This window comes from Drosophila obscura, unplaced genomic scaffold, assembly GCF_018151105.1.
Source record: "Drosophila obscura isolate BZ-5 IFL unplaced genomic scaffold, ASM1815110v1 contig_187, whole genome shotgun sequence".
In the NCBI taxonomy this organism is placed as follows: domain Eukaryota; kingdom Metazoa; phylum Arthropoda; class Insecta; order Diptera; family Drosophilidae; genus Drosophila; species Drosophila obscura.
Genome location: NW_024542775.1, coordinates 1,393,406 through 1,412,265, shown reverse-complemented (window position 1 = coordinate 1,412,265; position 18,860 = coordinate 1,393,406). Strand labels below are relative to the sequence as shown.

At 36.2% G+C, this 18,860-nt stretch overlaps 1 protein-coding gene, 2 long non-coding RNA genes and 2 other non-coding genes across 8 annotated transcripts; 4 read left to right on the top strand and 1 right to left on the bottom strand.

The window, feature by feature from the left end:
- Positions 1-1,829: 1,829 nt before the first annotated feature.
- On the top strand, positions 1,830-2,928 carry LOC111070819 (40S ribosomal protein S3a). Its single transcript, XM_022361777.2, has 2 exons — positions 1,830-2,203; positions 2,385-2,928. Exons 1-2 carry the CDS (start codon positions 1,863-1,865, stop codon positions 2,848-2,850), a joined length of 807 nt encoding a protein of 268 aa, XP_022217469.2. The 5' UTR covers positions 1,830-1,862; the 3' UTR covers positions 2,851-2,928.
- Positions 2,929-3,238: 310 nt separating this feature from the next.
- On the top strand, positions 3,239-9,773 carry LOC111070820. 4 transcript variants are annotated; one of them, XR_005967792.1, is made up of 19 exons: positions 3,239-3,379; positions 4,062-4,121; positions 4,338-4,432; positions 4,642-4,741; positions 4,949-5,043; positions 5,233-5,303; positions 5,491-5,558; positions 5,774-5,871; positions 6,081-6,151; positions 6,339-6,404; positions 6,612-6,709; positions 6,919-6,989; positions 7,177-7,242; positions 7,450-7,547; positions 7,758-7,857; positions 8,065-8,159; positions 8,369-8,470; positions 8,678-8,772; positions 8,906-9,773. It is a non-coding gene; the product is annotated as an uncharacterized LOC111070820 (long non-coding RNA). The 4 variants fall into 4 exon arrangements; XR_005967795.1 differs by lacking the exon at positions 3,239-3,379 and adding an exon at positions 3,478-3,488 and having other exon boundaries at positions 4,342-4,432; XR_005967793.1 differs by lacking the exon at positions 3,239-3,379 and adding an exon at positions 3,478-3,488.
- LOC111070821 lies at positions 3,834-5,055 on the bottom strand. The gene is made up of 2 exons (XR_002607417.2): positions 4,198-5,055; positions 3,834-4,099 (listed from the first exon to the last, which is right to left on the bottom strand). It is a non-coding gene; the product is annotated as an uncharacterized LOC111070821 (long non-coding RNA).
- LOC121404194 lies at positions 6,187-6,259 on the top strand. Its single transcript, XR_005967802.1, has one exon. It is a non-coding gene; the product is annotated as a small nucleolar RNA SNORD24 (small nucleolar RNA).
- LOC121404193 lies at positions 7,025-7,097 on the top strand. The gene has a single exon (XR_005967801.1). It is a non-coding gene; the product is annotated as a small nucleolar RNA SNORD24 (small nucleolar RNA).
- Positions 9,774-18,860: the final 9,087 nt, after the last annotated feature.

The following is an 18,860-nucleotide window of genomic DNA, read 5'->3' as shown; positions in this document are numbered from 1 at the left end:
GCGTTTTGAGTTTCGTTTCCAAGTTACGTAAATGTGTGTGTGCCATGAATTTCGGTTTTTAATACCCGTACTCAAAAAAGAGCTAAGGGGTATATTGTATTTGTGGTAAAAGTGGATGTGTGCAACGCAGAGAAGGAAACGTTTCCGACCCCATAAAGTATATATGTACATATATTCTTGATCAGCATCAATAGCCGAGTCGATATAGCCATGTCCGTCTGTCCGTCTTGATGAGCGCCTAGATCTCAGAGACTATAAAAGCTAGAGAAACCAAATTTGGTTCTATAATTCTATAATTATGATCAGATCTGATTCAGATTCAACAGATTTTAGTTTTAGCGTATCTTTAAAATTGTGGTTGCCACAGATTTTCGAAATACACTTGTAGCAGTGTGATATCACATTAGTCTGGAAACAAAATTTGGTTCCTCTAGCTCTTATAGTCTCTGAGATCCAGGCGTCAAACAAGACGGACAGACAGACAGACAGACATGGCTCTATCGACTCGGCTATTGATGCTGATCAAGAATATGTATACTTTATGGGGTCGGAAACATTTCCATCTCTGCGTTGCACACATCTTTTACCACTTTTACCACAAATACAATATACCCTTTAACTCTTTTTGAGTACGGGTATAATAATTATCTTGTTGATCTTGAATATGTATTAAAATATTTTGATACCGAATAAAATAAAGATATACGGTCCAATCATTATGATAGTATAAATAAAACATAATTTAAGAAAATTACAATTCAAAATGTAATTCCTTTTTTTAGCTTCTCTCTTTTTTTTATGTAATCCAGCTTCATTTAACGCGAAAATATTGGCAGCACTGAAGTGATCTCCGAAATGGATGGTGGATGGTCGTCAATGTGAAAAAGGCTATACAAGTTTTTACCGCCTAGAAGAAACAGGGTGGTTTATTAGCGGTTCCATACTGTTTTTGCAAGATTAGATCTTTATCGGATTTGAGTACTAAGCTTTAAGTACCAGGCCTTTGAGAGGAAGTTGAACGAGTATAAAAATAAAAATACCGTTTAATAGCCTTTTTACACTGCCGTATCATTGTCGAAGGTGCGGAAAAATTACACCAAAGCCGCCACTTTTCTCGCATACTTTTTCAGCTTTGCTGTAATTGTTTGATGCGACAAAAACAGCTGTTTGCTATCGATACCCGTCGATACCCCGAATAATTGAGGTGTTTTATAAAAATACTAGACAGAATACGGCAACATTGGCCAATGATGCCGCATCATTGTCTTCTTTTATCCACAGGGCTCTTATGGTCATCATTGTCGCACATTCCATATAACGGAATAATCCAATGATGTTGCCCAGTGCAAAAAGACTATAAGATACTATATTTGATACTATAAAAAAAACATAAAAATACAATCATACAAATTATTTTCGAGTTACTTTTGAAAACGGAAAGAACGACGCTTCCGCATTTGCAAAACTCAGCCCGATTTTGTTATCGATAAATCTCTGTTACACATAACATAGGCCTTTTTATTTGAGTTGGTACTAACGCGTGCGTATAACAGCAGTACATTTTTCTCTTAACAGTACAGGAGGATGTAAATTAAACTTTTACGAATGTCTGAGCGCCTTGATATAAAAAGAATGACTTTTGGCAGAAAACGTAAAGCGCAAAAGTAATTGAAAGCCCGAAGCCTGCCTGAATAATCATTTAATTACATATATTTGAAATCATTAAGGCTTTTGTTGTGAAATCGTTCAGTGTACTTAAGGCTTAAGTAATTTACGCATTATTCAACACTTTTTCCATCATTTCCGTCTTTTGACAACCGCAATCAAACGTGATTCGGCCTTTTCCGGTTTATTCGTTGAACATGGCAGTCGGCAAAAATAAAGGTCTTTCCAAGGGAGGAAAAAAGGGTGGTAAGAAGAAGGTAGTAGACCCCTTCTCACGCAAGGATTGGTACGATGTCAAAGCACCGAACATGTTTCAAACCCGTCAAATCGGTAAAACGCTTGTCAACCGCACCCAGGGTCAAAGAATCGCTTCCGACTACTTGAAGGGCCGCGTGTTTGAAGTGTCTTTAGCTGATCTGCAGAAAGACATCGATCCTGAGCGTTCGTTTCGTAAGTTCCGTCTTATTGCTGAAGACGTACAGGACCGCAACGTTCTGTGCAACTTCCATGGCATGGATTTGACTACCGATAAGTACAGGTGAGTGAATTAGCATGTCAGTATGAATGCGCCACAAGCATCCTATTCATAAATATGTATGTATGTACATATGTATGTCTGCACACCTTAGCTGAAAAGTTGTTGTCTATATGTAACGTAGCTTGTAGCTAATAGCTTGTAGCGATAATTTACACAAATGTACTTTTTTTTTTTTGGCTAGGTCCATGGTGAAGAAGTGGCAAACACTTATTGAGGCCATAGTTGAGGCAAAAACTGTTGATGGATATCTGTTGCGTGTTTTCTGCATTGGATTTACTGCAAAGGACCAGCAGTCTCAGCGCAAAACTTGCTATGCGCAACAGTCTCAGGTCCGTAAGATTAGGGCTCGTATGACTGACATCATAACTAATGAAGTCAGCGGTGCTGATCTGAAGCAGCTAGTTAACAAATTAGCTCTGGACTCAATTGCGAAAGATATTGAAAAGAGCTGTCAACGTATCTATCCATTACATGATGTTTACATCCGTAAAGTTAAGGTGTTGAAGAAGCCTCGTTTTGACGTATCAAAACTTTTGGAGTTGCATGGCGATGGTGGCGGAAAATCTACAGAAGCCGTCGTGTCTGCTGAAGGCGCCGTGGTCGACCGTCCTGAAGGTTACGAACCCCCCGTACAGGAAGCAGTCTAAGCTGGATATGCATATTGTATATTGTATTGCATTCACAGAGCATATATAATATATAACTCTACGCTTTGTAGAAAATAATTTTTGTGCGTTCTCTTCTTGGGTCCCGGGGTCTATTTCCATTTTAGGAACCATTGAAAATCGACAATTTGGTTATACATATATAGAGTATGTATATAAAGTATGGTATGTAATCTCATGGTGTAAAAAATATAACTTATTATTTTTCTCTCTTAGATTTCATGATACTTGAGGGGCACTAAAATTACACAACTTTTACAGCCGCATTCGCTAACAGGTATATTAAAAATTGCAGATATAAAATTCGTTTTGCAAAATGATGTTTTATTTTTCGTCTCTGTCAGTTTACTGATGAAAATTATTGGCTGATTGCACAAATACAAACAAAGATTACTGAATAACACATTTAATATTTACTTTTTAACTTATCTAAATTTTCTATCTTTGCAGACATTTAAGACTCAAAAATGTTAATACTCACAATGATCAGATCCAAGTGGTCCACTAAATGGTAAATGTAAAACGATCCATACTCGTTTGAATATTACACATTCCATATGTTTCAGGACTTGCTGTGATGATTTTCCTTGGATAGAAGCTAAATTTAAAATAGTGTTATGGTAAGTTAATGCTAAGCCGCTAGATTACTAGCCTTACTTATTGGTGTGGTCATGGTTGCATTTTTTTTATTCATATGTATTACTAGTTTAATAATAGTTTAAAATGCAGTTCCTATGAGAGTCCAGTATTTTTTTTTCCATATCCCCGTGATTTTTGCACCGATTTAAGGCACATTCGGTTCCAAAATGCAAAACAATTGTAAATTTTTGTAAACTAATGCACAATTTTACACAACTACGCACTTGTATATAATTCTAACAAACAACGGAACAATATTGAGTAGTAAAGTTATTGCTAAATTACCTTTATTTATATTAAACTAGGAAAAATGAAAAATGCACATATAAGATTACATCCAGTTAATTTTATTTTCACACCTAGTCGAAATTTGTTATTATTTTTTGCTTGAATTGCGTAACATTGCACTACAAATAAAACTTCGTACTCAAAATTTTGATCAATTTTGTACTTTTCTAATTTAAAAAGAATGTGCTGCATATTATAATATTTTTTATGACGTATGCTTTAACCAATGGCTTTAATATTTTGATTATATTTGTTATCCCATTTAGTGCCTAAATAAGTGTTCCATGCCGAAGTCGTTTACTACCTAAATGTTGGTTTTGTGTTAGGTAAGATAATTATTTTATTTTTATACTCTTAAAACTCTTAAAATATAAGTATATATACGTATGATGAAACAATTACCCAGCTCGCTTCGATATTCCATGAAGAGAACTGTTCCAAATCCAACCAAATTAAACTGCTGATTTAATGCTTTCACAAATGAATTTTTCGTTCAATATTTATTTTGTTTGATTAATAACACAATACTGTTTTGTTTCCAGAAAGATGGTGGACAATAAATAGATGAGTCTACCATATCTTGAGAAAGTCCCTCTGCTCAACTCAGGTGTATTGAATTTAACGGAATTTTAAAGAGGTGTGTATTCTTGAGCATTGTAATATATCTGCTTCTGATTACCCTGGATAAAAAACGTCTGAAAGTTCATTGATAGTATGATGATTTGTTAACGGATTCCCCATCATTTATTTAATAAATGAAAAATTCCATTCACTGAAATTTTAGCAGAATAAATATATTTTTGTTGATTTACTTGATTTATAATATTTAGTTTTATCCGTTTGCAGAAAGATTGAAGATAAGACACATTGTAGTAGTCGTATCATGAACGTATCTCACGGCCGAAGTCATTTACCATTTGCAGTGTGGTATTTTTTTTTTTTGCATGTAAGTTTTTTATTTTCTTTCATACTCCCACAATTTCTAAAATATAAGTATATGATGAAACAATTACCCAGCTCGCTTCGATATTCCATGAAGAGAACTGTTCCAAATCCAACCAAATTAAACTGCTGATTTAAATCTTTCACAAATGAATTTTTCGTTCAATATTTACTTTGTTTGATTAATAACACAATAATGTTTTGTTTCCAGAAAGATGGTGGACAATAATAAATAGATGAGTCTACCATATTTTGAGAAAGTCCCTCTGCTCAACTTTGTATTGAATTCAACGGAATTTTAAAGAGGTGTGTATGCCTGAGCATTCTAATATATCTGCTTCTGATTACCCTGAATAAAAAACGTCTGAAAGTTCATTGATACCACCCCATCATTTATTTAATAAATGAAAAATTCCATTCACTGAAATTTTAGCAGAATAAATATATTTTTGTTGATTTACTTGATTTATAATATTTAGTTTTATCCGTTTGCAGAAAGATTGAAGAATAACAAACATTGCTTGTATTTTACCTGGGATTAAAACTTCACGCGAGTCCTACCGCAGGTGGGTACGCTAGATGATAGCAAAAAATTAAATTTCAGAAATGACGTAGTTTTTTATTTGCTATTCTTGAATAAGATGATGAAAATTTTCACCTAAGTAGCTGATCTGGAATTAAATAAAAAAGAGTTCTCTAACACACTTTAACCAATGGCTTTAATATTTTAATTAAATTTGTTCTCCCATTTAGAACCAAAACAAGTGTCCCATGGCCGAAGTCATTTACCATTTGCAGTGTGGTATTTTTTTTTTTTGCATGTAAGTTTTTTATTTTCTTTCATACTCCCACAATTTCTAAAATATAAGTATATATACGTATGATGAAACAATTACCCAGCTCGCTTCGATATTCCATGAAGAGAACTGTTCCAAATCCAACCAAATTAAACTGCTGATTTAATGCTTTCACAAATGAATTTTTCGTTCAATATTTATTTTGTTTGATTAATAACACAATAATGTTTTGTTTCCAGAAAGATGGTGGACAATAATAAATAGATGAGTCTAGCATATCTTGAGAAAGTCCCTCTGCTCAACTCAGATGTATTGAATTCAACGGAATTTTAAAGAGGTGTGTATTGCTGAGCATTGTAATATATCTGCTTCTGATTACCCTGGATAAAAAACGTCTGAAAGTTCATTGATAGTATGATGATTTGTTAACGGATTCCCCATCATTTATTTAATAAATGAAAAATTCCATTTACTGAAATTTTAGCAGAATAAATATATTTTTGTTGATTTACTTGATTTATAATATTTAGTTTTATCCGTTTGCAGAAAGATTGAAGAATAACAAACATTGCTTGTATTTTACCTGGGATCAAAACTTCACGCGAGTCCTACCGCAGGTGGGTACGCTAGATGATAGCAAAAAATAAAATTTCAGAAATGATGTAGTTTTTTATTTGCTACTCTTGAATAAGATGATGAAAATTTTCACCTAAGTAGCTGATCTGGAATTAAATAAAAAAGAGTTCTCTAACACACTTTAACCAATGGCTTTAATATTTTAATTAAATTTGTTCTCCCATTTAGAACCAAAACAAGTGTCCCATGGCCGAAGTCATTTACCATTTGCAGTGTGGTATTTTTTTTTTGCATGTAAGTTTTTTATTTTCTTTCATACTCCCACAATTTCTAAAATATAAGTATATGATGAAACAATTACCCAGCTCGCTTCGATATTCCATGAAGAGAACTGTTCCAAATCCAACCAAATTAAACTGCTGATTTAAATCTTTTACAAATGAATTTTTCGTTCAATATTTACTTTGTTTGATTAATAACACAATAATGTTTTGTTTCCAGAAAGATGGTGGACAATAATAAATAGATGAGTCTAGCATATCTTGAGAAAGTCCCTCTGCTCAACTCAGATGTATTGAATTCAACGGAATTTTAAAGAGGTGTGTATTGCTGAGCATTGTAATATATCTGCTTCTGATTACCCTGGATAAAAAACGTCTGAAAGTTCATTGATAGTATGATGATTTGTTAACGGATTCCCCATCATTTATTTAATAAATGAAAAATTCCATTTACTGAAATTTTAGCAGAAGAAATATATTTTTGTTGATTTACTTGATTTATAATATTTAGTTTTATCCGTTTGCAGAAAGATTGAAGAATAACAAACATTGCTTGTATTTTACCTGGGATCAAAACTTCACGCGAGTCCTACCGCAGGTGGGTACGCTAGATGATAGCAAAAAATAAAATTTCAGAAATGATGTAGTTTTTTATTTGCTACTCTTGAATAAGATGATGAAAATTTTCACCTAAGTAGCTGATCTGGAATTAAATAAAAAAGAGTTCTCTAACACACTTTAACCAATGGCTTTAATATTTTAATTAAATTTGTTCTCCCATTTAGAACCAAAACAAGTGTCCCATGGCCGAAGTCATTTACCATTTGCAGTGTGGTATTTTTTTTTTGCATGTAAGTTTTTTATTTTCTTTCATACTCCCACAATTTCTAAAATATAAGTATATGATGAAACAATTACCCAGCTCGCTTCGATATTCCATGAAGAGAACTGTTCCAAATCCAACCAAATTAAACTGCTGATTTAAATCTTTTACAAATGAATTTTTCGTTCAATATTTACTTTGTTTGATTAATAACACAATAATGTTTTGTTTCCAGAAAGATGGTGGACAATAATAAATAGATGAGTCTACCATATCTTGAGAAAGTCCCTCTGCTCAACTCAGGTGTATTGAATTTAACGGAATTTTAAAGAGGTGTGTATTCTTGAGCATTGTAATATATCTGCTTCTGATTACCTTGGATAAAAAAAAGTCTGAAAGTTCATTGATAGTATGATGATTTGTTAACGGATTCCCCATCATTTATTTAATAAATGAAAAATTCCATTCACTGAAATTTTAGCAGAATAAATATATTTTTGTTGATTTACTTGATTTATAATATTTAGTTTTATCCGTTTGCAGAAAGATTGAAGATAAGACACATTGTAGTAGTCGTATCATGAACGTATCTCACGGCCGAAGTCATTTACCATTTGCAGTGTGGTATTTTTTTTTTTTGCATGTAAGTTTTTTATTTTCTTTCATACTCCCACAATTTCTAAAATATAAGTATATGATGAAACAATTACCCAGCTCGCTTCGATGTTCCATGAAGAGAACTGTTCCAAATCCAACCAAATTAAACTGCTGATTTAAATCTTTCACAAATGAATTTTTCGTTCAATATTTACTTTGTTTGATTAATAACACAATAATGTTTTGTTTCCAGAAAGATGGTGGACAATAATAAATAGATGAGTCTACCATATTTTGAGAAAGTCCCTCTGCTCAACTTTGTATTGAATTCAACGGAATTTTAAAGAGGTGTGTATGCCTGAGCATTGTAATATATCTGCTTCGGATTACCCTGGATAAAAAACGTCTGAAAGTTCATTGATAGTATGATAATTTGTTAACGGATTCCCCATCATTTATTTAATAAATGAAAAATTCCATTTACTGAAATTTTAGCAGAATAAATATATTTTTGTTGATTTACTTGATTTATAATATTTAGTTTTATCCGTTTGCAGAAAGATTGAAGATAAGACACATTGTAGAAGTCGTATCATGAATGAGTGTCTCACGGCCGAAGTCATTTACCATTTGCAGTGTGGTATTTTTTTGTTTTGCATGTAAGTTTTTTATTTTCTTTCATACTCCCACAATTTCTAAAATATAAGTATATGATGAAACAATTACCCAGCTCGCTTCGATATTCCATGAAGAGAACTGTTCCAAATCCAACCAAATTAAACTGCTGATTTAATGCTTTCACAAATGAATTTTTCGTTCAATATTTACTTTGTTTGATTAATAACACAATAAGGTTTTGTTTCCAGAAAGATGGTGGACAATAATAAATAGATGAGTCTACCATATTTTGAGAAAGTCCCTCTGCTCAACTTTGTATTGAATTCAACGGAATTTTAAAGAGGTGTGTATGCTTGAGCTTTGTAATATATCCGATTTTGATCACCAATAATTTATTTAATAAATGAAAAATTTCATTCACTGAAATTTTAGCAAAATAAATATATATTTTGTTTATTTACTTGATGTATTTTCAGAAAGATGGTGGAAAATAATAAATCTACCATATTTTGAGAATGTCCCTCTTCTCAACTCAGATCTCATGAATTCAACGGAATGTTGAGGTTTGTATGCTATGCGTGTTGTATGATAGCAACCACTTATAACACTACTCGACAAAATTCAACTTTTTTTTCCTCAAGGAGCCAAACCGACTTTTTCTGATAGATTTGGGGTTTAAAATTTTTGTTGGCAGGACTTTTATTTGGTAAAAAAAAATTATATATTTTGTATATGCTTGTTTCAAAGATAGCGCTTATATTTTTCACGTAGTTTAAGTACCTTAAATCTCGTTTTGATGAATTCTTTGTAGCCTTAGGCTTTCATATGCAAAGTTTATAATTTTTGTTTTTTTTTTCTCTCAGATTTTTGACTTAGAACTCTGGACAAGTTTAAAAAAAATTGTATAGTGTGTCTCTTATATATTTTGTGTATAGGTGCATAATTAGCCGTCGCTTTAAGTATTGTTCATACAAAAACGGAGAAATGGCCAAGCTTAAATTTATCGTTTGGAACGTTGATGGCGCAACTTTTTGGGCCTTTTCAAAAGGCACAAGAAAATTGTACCAGCTTTTTGTCACAGGATTTTTGATTCGTGGTGACATAATAGATATATCTGAAGATAAAGCATCTCAAAGTTGAGGTTTTCTAATGTTTCTTCATATTTAGCATTTTTTGTACCCGTACTTGAAGTTAAGAGTTAAGGGCTATATTAGAGTTGTGGTAAAAGTGGATATGTTTAACGCAGAGAAGTAATCGTTACCGACCTCATAAAGTATATATATTCTTGATCAGCATTAATAACCGAGTCCATATAGCCATGTTTTATTTTATTAGTTGATTTGTTTAGTTTAGTTTAGTTTTGATTAGTTGACCAAAAAAAAAAAAACCGAAAAATAATAATAAATTTTGTTCGGTACTTCATTAACTTTGGGCTGTGCGAAATAATAGGGACACAATTTGGTTCGTCGAGGAAATCAAAAGTTATGAATTTTGTATTTTTTACTCTTGAAAATAATAAGGAAAACTTGCACCTTTGTTACTGATATGTAATTAAATTATAAACAATGCGTAATAGTTGCTTACATTGAGCCAATAGCGGAAAAGGCAGATTGTTGAACAAATAAATAAAATTGAAAAAATGTATACATGCCTTATTATTTTTGGTTACATTTGGCCTGCATTTCGTTGAAAAATGATTATTTGGTAACGTGCGGCGTCATATTGTTAAGTTATGATAGTTTGAAAAATAATCTACAATTTACCATGTCAATGGAAATTTTAAAACTGTAGGGATGTTTATCATATTATTAGCATTTATGTAGTACATATTATGTACAATAGTCTGTGCCAAAATCGGACACACCCCTTATTCTGTTCTTAGTTAGCAAATAGCCTAATTTTTTTTTCTTGAAATTTTAGTGTAATTTTTATGGGGCTACCACGGAAAGAAAATTATATTTTTTGTTTTGGTTAAAGCCTAGTACTTAGATTCGAAAATTATATTTTTTGTTTTGGTTAAAGCCTAGTACTTAGATTCGAAAAAACAGCTCGCAAACAGAATCAGGGTTGTTATGTTAATTGTTTTAAACTTTTTTTTTTCGCGAAAAAAACGAGAAGAAACGTGTTAGTCGCTATCGGGGACGCGGTACTCAGTACTCAGCCAGTAAATACATTTTTTAGAATTAAAAAAATTATTAGGAGGTATTAACCCGTATCAGACCAAATAAATCTTTCAACTAATCACGGTTGAAAGTAAATTAATATAAAAAAAGCAAAAAAATTATTTACATTTTACATATCTACATCTATGTATATTCTACATCTAACATGTAGATTATAGATGTACCATGTATATTTATACATCTCCTCCGCAAGAGGGCGCTCGCGTACATAACGAGGCAGAGTGTGCGAGCGAGAAAGAGAATGAGTAGTGGGTCTCTTGCTGTAGGAGGCGGGGGAAGCAACTGAAAATTAATCTCTTCATTCTGGCTATAATTATGATCCGATCGTATAAAAAATCATTAAATTAGCTCAATACTTCAATACTACCTTTTTGTTGTAGTTGCGGTTGGCGAATCTTCTTTTTTTTCTATATATATAATAAATTTTTAAAATTTGTTAGCAATCTTAAAAATTGGTTTAAATAAAAATAAAAAACATAAATATTACTATATAACCCCTAACCCAAGATAAAACAAAATAAAGGGGTGTGCGTTAAAATGGAATAAAAAATTTTAACCTAATGTACCTGTACATATATACATATGTACATAAATGCAGCTAAGTATCAAAAATTTACGTTAAGAAACTATTTTGACCTAAAGTCGTAGGGGAGAGGGGCCGGTTGTTGACATAGTTTTGACCAATTGAATATTATTAAAACATATGTGTACCAATTAAAACCCTGCAGTACGGGTAAGCGATTTGTAAGCAACCACACATCGATGGCAACGTCATGCAGCTCGATGACATAAGCGATGACCTGCCATACGATGGGCTGTTTACTTTAACACAGGGATGTCCTAGGAGCATAATCGATGACATAGTAAGCGAGAATTAGCCGAAAGTCAGGCCTTAATAAGCGATGAATTTCCCTTAAAAAGTAAGGCCCTAATAAGTGATGTATTTAAGTAAAAAATTTTGATATTTTGATGAAAAAGGCATGGGTAAATTCTGTTTTAAAATATTAAATTTCTTTTATTTATTGTTTTCTTATAAAAATGTATGCATATTCACATTTTTGTGCAGTGTGTTCTTTTTTCCACAGAACCTTTTTAGTTTTTTTGATTTGCTCATGTTCGTAAGGCCGTCGTGGTCATTCCGGGCACTTCAACTGAATCGCCTTTAAAATAAGATGGGTTAATTAAAATATATTTCAATATGTTAACAATGCTCTCAGTAGATCAGCAGTGCATTTGCGCCAAAAACAAAACACCCGCTTAGATATGTACCTGTTCGACTCAAGACTCGTTTTTTTTCTGTTTTCGTTGTTGGAAATGAAAAATTTCGTATAAAAAGGGGTTTAATTTCGCAATATCACATTTTCTTCATTTTTTACAACGCACAATAGACTATTTTTAATTAAATGAAACACTGCACTTACCTGAAATAATTTTGCCCAAAATAAACAAAACCTGCGTCTCACTTTACACCGCACAATTCTAACAACGTTGTCGACGCCGACGGCAAAACCGAATTCTGTTACGGCACGAGTCGTAACAGAAAGAAACAAAGAAAAAAAAGAGTTTGGTCTGACCGACGCGTCGATCGCGACGTCGACGTCATATTCTACTCGTCTGTCGCAGCGGCAGAGAAAAAATCCTGAATGACGCGTAGTTGACATTTGTCATCGCTCACTTCTGGTACTGCAGGGAAGCTATAGAGATATTAGATAACTATCAGTGAAGTATCTAAATTGATTCCTTCATACAGAAAAATGCTAACAAGAATTTAGTGAAGTGGTGACCTGTTTTCGAGAAAAATAAGTGGACACTCGTGAAAAAGCCACTTAAAATTAAATAATATAAAAGGAAATCATCACAAACAACACTGCACGGAAAACGAAACAATAACATTTTTGGACAAAATTTACATACATTTTTCAGTCTTGTTTGTCGCCTAGAACTCAGAGACTATAAGAGCTAGGGAAACCAAATTTTGCTTCCAGACTCATGTGATATCACAATGCTACAAGTGTATTTCCAAATTTCGCCCTGCCCCCACAAAGGACGAAAATCTGTGGCAGCCCCAATTTTAAAGATACGATACACTAAAGATACACTAAATACGCAGTATTGTATAGAATGACCATATCTACCAGATTGCCGAATCTTAATCAGATCGGATCATTATTATAGCCAGTCTGGACGTTGATATTCAATGACTGCACCATCAAGTGGCCCATGCGACACCAAGCCGAAGAGCTGTTACGCGCGGAACTTAGGCAGAAACGCAGCCCCTCTTCCCGCCCAAGTGACCAAGGGGCGCTGCTACATGCCGCGCGACGCGTGTTACCGGACCGATCGCGAACATGCAAGAAAGATAGGGGTTAGACTAATATTCGAGGAAAATTAGAGTTAAACACACAACTAAAACATGCAAAGATAGCTATTTAAGAAGGGGAAGGGAATTAGTGGTGGATATTATAAGGTAGAGCTAATTTTAATCCAAGAATAAGACACTAAACGGTTCATGCAAGAAATAATTCAATCTATAATGTGTCAGGAATAAAGTTTCTAGTGGATCTAATGGGAATCGTAAAGTTTATGCGGCTCAACAAGTCAGGGCTACTTACGACACCCTTGATCAGGTTGTGCATAAAAACCACACCAATCATTTTTCTACGACTTACTGAGTTTGGAAGGTTTATTAAAAGCAATCTACGAGGGTAAGATTGCAGTCTCACACCTGCATCCCAGTTAAGGCCACGCCGAGCAAAAAGTTTTTCTGGACTGATTCTATACGAACGAACAAGCGAGATATAGAGAGTCTTCATTATATAGGTGTCGTCAAATTCCTTTGACCACCTCTTTATAAACCCAAGCACGCCCATGGCCTTATTTACCATGGTAGAAATGTGTTCAGAAATCTTTAACTTGGGGTCTAGTTTAACACCAAGATCATCAACCAAGGTAATTCTCTTAAGAAAACCACCGCAAGGCAGTTTAGGAGCCAAAAAGGGGCTGGAGCGATGAAATGTCATTACTTTGCATTTCGAGGCATTTAGGTGTAACATATTTGCACAATACCATGACTGAAAGTTATTGAGATCGGATTGCAAGCGAGAGTGAAATGAAATTTCCTTATACTGGACACAGAGTTTAAAATCATCCGCATACATGAATACTCGAGAGTTTGATAATACTGGCAGGTCATTAATAACGAGTGTGAAAAGTAGGGGGCCTAAATAGATGGCGCCCTGTGGTACTCCAGAAGTAACCTTAACAGGTGAAGAGGAGTTTTTGAAGGGGACTGTTTGAGACCTAGAACGAAGGTAGCTACAAATCTATCTCAAAAGATGAGGCGGAAACCATAAAAGGTCAAGTTTCGTGAATGAAGAAATTAATAATGAAGAATAAAGAAATAAATTTTTAGTTGCCTCCTCTGGCGCTGCTGACGCTACTCATTCCCGCTCGCACATACTCTGTCCTGGGCAGTGCGCGACCATTGCGGGGAAGATGTAGAATCTACATTGTGTATGTATAATCTACATTTTGTATGTAGACGTTAGATATAGATTGATATAGTTTAGATATAGACGTAGATGACAGATGTAGCAAAAAAAATTTAAAATATTTTAAAATTCTACATAAATCATAAGCTCACAATTTATATACTGATTGGTTATGGCTGAGCTATGTATAACTGGCGGTTTTCGTACTACTCCAGCCGAAACTCTGGATACAATGTTGCAAGTGCTTCCTGTAAATCTCATGGGGGAAAAAGGTTGCAACCTTTACATATATCTATCCGTGTACTATCTATCTATCTCACTTAGGGAGGACTGGGAGTGGGGCAAACCTGGACCAGCAAATGCGGTCAAATATAGACTAATGGCTCAAAGTTACGCGGCCGCGTGGGTTTTGGTTTCTCCTTTGATGAGCTTAATATAAATCACTGCTTCAGGACCCGCATCACTGTAGTGTGTTCCAAGTTTTGAGTCGTTTTGGTCAAACGGCTGCAAGTTGACCGTTTATCCATAGATTTTAATGAGAAATACCTTAAACGACGCCTAATTAATGCGTCTATCTAAAACCAAAAATTGTTGGCCAAGAATTTTTTTTTCGACTTTTCCCGAGTTTTTAAAGTTAAAATTTCGAAAAAAATAACGCAAAAAATTATGAAATTTGAATTTGAAAGCTTAATATCTTTCAGGCGTTAAGCTGCAGATACAAAGGGCCTGGGTCGGATTTATAGCTGCATGTGTCAGCTTTTCAGAACTGCAAAGTTCTATGCAACCAGATATAAGATACTTAAGTTCAATCACTAGTGAAATGGGAAACCGCGCAGAGGATTTCCGCTTCAAAATTTCCACCGTGCCACAGAATTCCGAGCGATTTTATATTTCTTAGCATTGTCACAAACCAAATTCGAACTGAGGCTAGGGTTGACACCTTTCAAGATTCAATTCGAATAGGGTTTATTTGCAGTTTTATTGATTTTATCATTTCAAAACAATTGGTTTTTAATTTTTTTCCTTCTATGATATAAAATAATTGATTTTTCAAAGCTGTACTTTTATAATTTCAAAGCAAAAAAAAACATCCCATATCGTGCGAGTCAAACAGAACAATGTACTTGGCAACTCTAGCAGTTGTCTGGCAACTCTCCGTGTATGGCAGCAATCAGCTGTTAAAAAAAAAACACATCTGAATTTTACGGTAAACTTAATTAAAATGCCTTTAACGAGACTGTTGGCCATCGAAGAACTACGGAGGCAACATATTAGAATACAGACCTTGCAGCTCAGGCTTCTCAGATGCGCATCGGACTCGTTTTCACGTTCGGACGATACGTATTTGGTTTTTGTGATTGTCTTCTCAAACTACTGCTAATTTAGTTCATTACAATTACTAATTTTTGGTATTATGATCGCTATGCTTCTATTTGTGCTGCCATGGGTCTGCGCTTAGCCGAACAGGGGTTTTTGACATAAATGCAATGGCAATAATGTGTAGAAATGGTTTGTTAGTTTTGTTTTGGCATTTTGAAGCGATGCCACCTGGTAGAACTACAAATGACTATAATTTTTTTCACAATTTGCACAAAAAGTATGCACACGTTTGACGTAAAGGAAGTTTTACTACAATGAGCTATTAAGCATTACATAATTAAAGAAAAACAGAATGCTTTCAATATAATTCATATTAAATATATTGCTCCGAACTCGACTTAAAAAAGGTGGCATTACTGTATTAACTTCGAAAGTCCGAATCGCCCTAGGTGGCCACCTCGCTCTGCAGCGGATTGAGAGCGGAATCGTTAAGTGAAAATTCAGACAGCGGATTGAATAGTGATTTGCTAAAATGCTTATTTTATTAACTCAACATGTGTAATGTTAAATTATTTGGATGAGGATGAGTTATTCACCAATTGAACAACCTTTATGGGAAAGTAAGATTCGAATCGTTTTAGGTGTGTTTTATGGGTGTATTTAATCAAATCACTGGATAAACTGTGAGCGATTTTGATTCCGCTGAAAAATCGGTGTGTGGCACGGCGGAATGGAACTGTGGCACCCCTGTATGTGAAAAATAGAAGCACTACCTCTGAAAAAACCATGAAAAAAAATACCAGATTTTAAAAAATTCTTTAAGACAAAGGTTAGGTTAGGTTGAAGCGGCTGTCGGGATTGTCAGAGACCCGACACACCTAGGCCGGTTTCGGCCCGTTGTGATACCGCATATTACGTTCCCTTCTCCCTCGTGAGACCCTATGTTATCCATTATCCCATCCGGACGCCCTTACGAAGCCCGCGATCCGTCTGGGACTGATTGTAGACATGTCCGAAATGTCAGTTAGAAAAGGAGCGCCCAAGTATTGCAGTCTCCTTCTACTGAGAGCCGGACAGGAGCAGAACAGGTGTTCCACAGTCTCCTCCTCGTCCTCATCTCTACAGCTTCGACAGAAGTCGTTATATGGGGCGCCCAGCCTGCTTGCATGTGTGCCTATTAGCCAGTGTCCCGTGAGAGAGCGTATGACTGAGCTGCACCTATTCCTACTGAGTTTGCAAAGCTCATCGGTGCGCTTCTTATTGATGTTAGGCCATGTTTGCCGAGTTATGCGACATAGTGACACGGTTTGCCATCTGTCATTTATTAATCGCTTAAAGTGTTCTTTTATTTTGAGCTTGCAGGTGGCCATTGGCATACGAATATCCTCCTTATCATGGAGAAGGGGGATTGTTGTGCCAGCTCTGGCCAGCTCGTCCGCTATGCAGTTGCCTTCAATGTCCTGATGACCCGGGACCCATATTAGGCTGATGACGAACTGATAAGCCATCTCATGAAGAGATTTGCGACAGTTTGCCACGGTGGCCGAGCTTGATGTTATCGCATTCAGCGATTTGATCGCAGCTTGGCTATCACTATAGATATTTATATGAGTTGCCGCAGGGGCTATTTCCTGAAGACAGCTCAAAGCCTCCTTGATCGCTATGACTTCTGCTTGGAAGACACTGCAGTGATCCGGGAGCCTGAAGGACTGTCTTATGTTCAGCTGTTCGGAGTAGATTCCTCCTCCGACCTTGTTGTCCAGCTTTGAGCCATCAGTAAAGATTCGAATGGCTCCCTTTGGACCAGGTGGTCCCTCAAGCCAGATGTTTCTGTGAGGGATGATTGTCTCGAAGGGGGTATCTGTATACTCCCTCGGAACGCAGTAGTCCGTTTTTGTGGGGACGATTTTGTTTCCATTTAGGATGGACGCATGACCGGTGTGATGTGACACCCATTGGTCAGAGTCTCTAAGACGGATTGCTGCCATTTCTGCCTGCTCCTTACCTGCAAGGTCAAGGCTCTGCAAGCATAGGATAGCATTTAGCGCATCCGTTGGTGTTGTGCTGAGAGCTCCACTGATGCATAGGGCTGCAGTGCGCTGCACCTTGCCCAGTTGTTTAGTGATGGTCCCCTTCGATAGGGCTGGCCACCACACTGCGACTCCGTAGAGTAGTATTGGTCTGACTATTGCCAGGTAAATCCATTGGACTATTCTTGGGTTCATGCCCCATCTTAGCCCAATGGCTTTCTTGCAAGTGTAGAGTGCTATCGTAGCCTTCTTCACTCTGTCTTTGATGCTCAGGTTCCAGCTAAGTTTTTTGTCAATTACCAACCCTAAGTAACTGGCACTGTCGCTGAAGGAGAGCCTACATCCGTTTAGTATTGGGGGGTTGAGAGACGGGATTTTGTATTTGGTTGTAAACAATACAAGTTCCGTTTTAGAGGGATTGATTCCCAGTCCACGCGACTCTGTCCATTCTGAGAGTCGCGCGAGCTTTGCGGTCATTAGATCGCAGAGTGTTTGAGGGAATTTTCCCGAGAAAATAATGGCAACGTCGTCCGCGTATGCTACCACCTTGCAGCCCCCCCCCCTTCCAGGTCACACAGTATCTTATTGACTGCTATGTTCCATAGAAGGGGAGACAGGACACCACCTTGCGGGGTGCCTCTGTTGACATACCTAGACTGAGTGGACGATCCCATTGATGATGTCACTGTCCTGCATGTGAGCAATTGATCTATGAGCATCATCAAGTGACGATCCACTCCCAGGTCAGTCAGGGCCTCTGTGATGGCTCCCGGTATGACGTTGTTAAAAGCTCCCTCAATGTCTAGGAAAGCGATTAAGGAGTATTCGTTGACTTGTAGAGATTTCTCTACCGCCGAGATTACTTCATGGAGTGCCGTTTCCGTGGATTTTCCTTTTCGGTAGGCATGTTGAGCGCCTGACAGCCACTGAGGATTTATAGTTGTCCTTAGCTGCAGCCCTACTAGTCTCTCAAAGGTTTTGAGAAGAAAGGACGATAGACTTATTGGTCTGAAGTCTTTTGGGGTTGTGTGTGAGGGTTTCCCTGCTTTGGGGATAAAGACTATTTTAGCCTTTAACCAAGCTCGGGGGATTTTTCCCACTGTCAGTATCTTCCTGAAGATACTTTGCAGCCAGTTGATGGCCATATCCCCGGCTTTTTGCAACTGAGCCGGAATGACTTGGTCCGGGCCAGGCGATTTGTAGGATTTGAAGCTGTTTACTGCCCAGCTAATATTCCGTTTTGTGAGGATGTGCCCCATCGAGGTTTCCGGGCCTTCACTTGGGGTGTCTGCCGGCTCGATGGTCGTACACCCAGGAAAATGAGTATCGAGTAGAATGTGTAGGGAGTCCTCACTAGAGTTAGTCCACGTACCATCCGTTCTCTTGAGGTATCCCACCGAGGGGGAT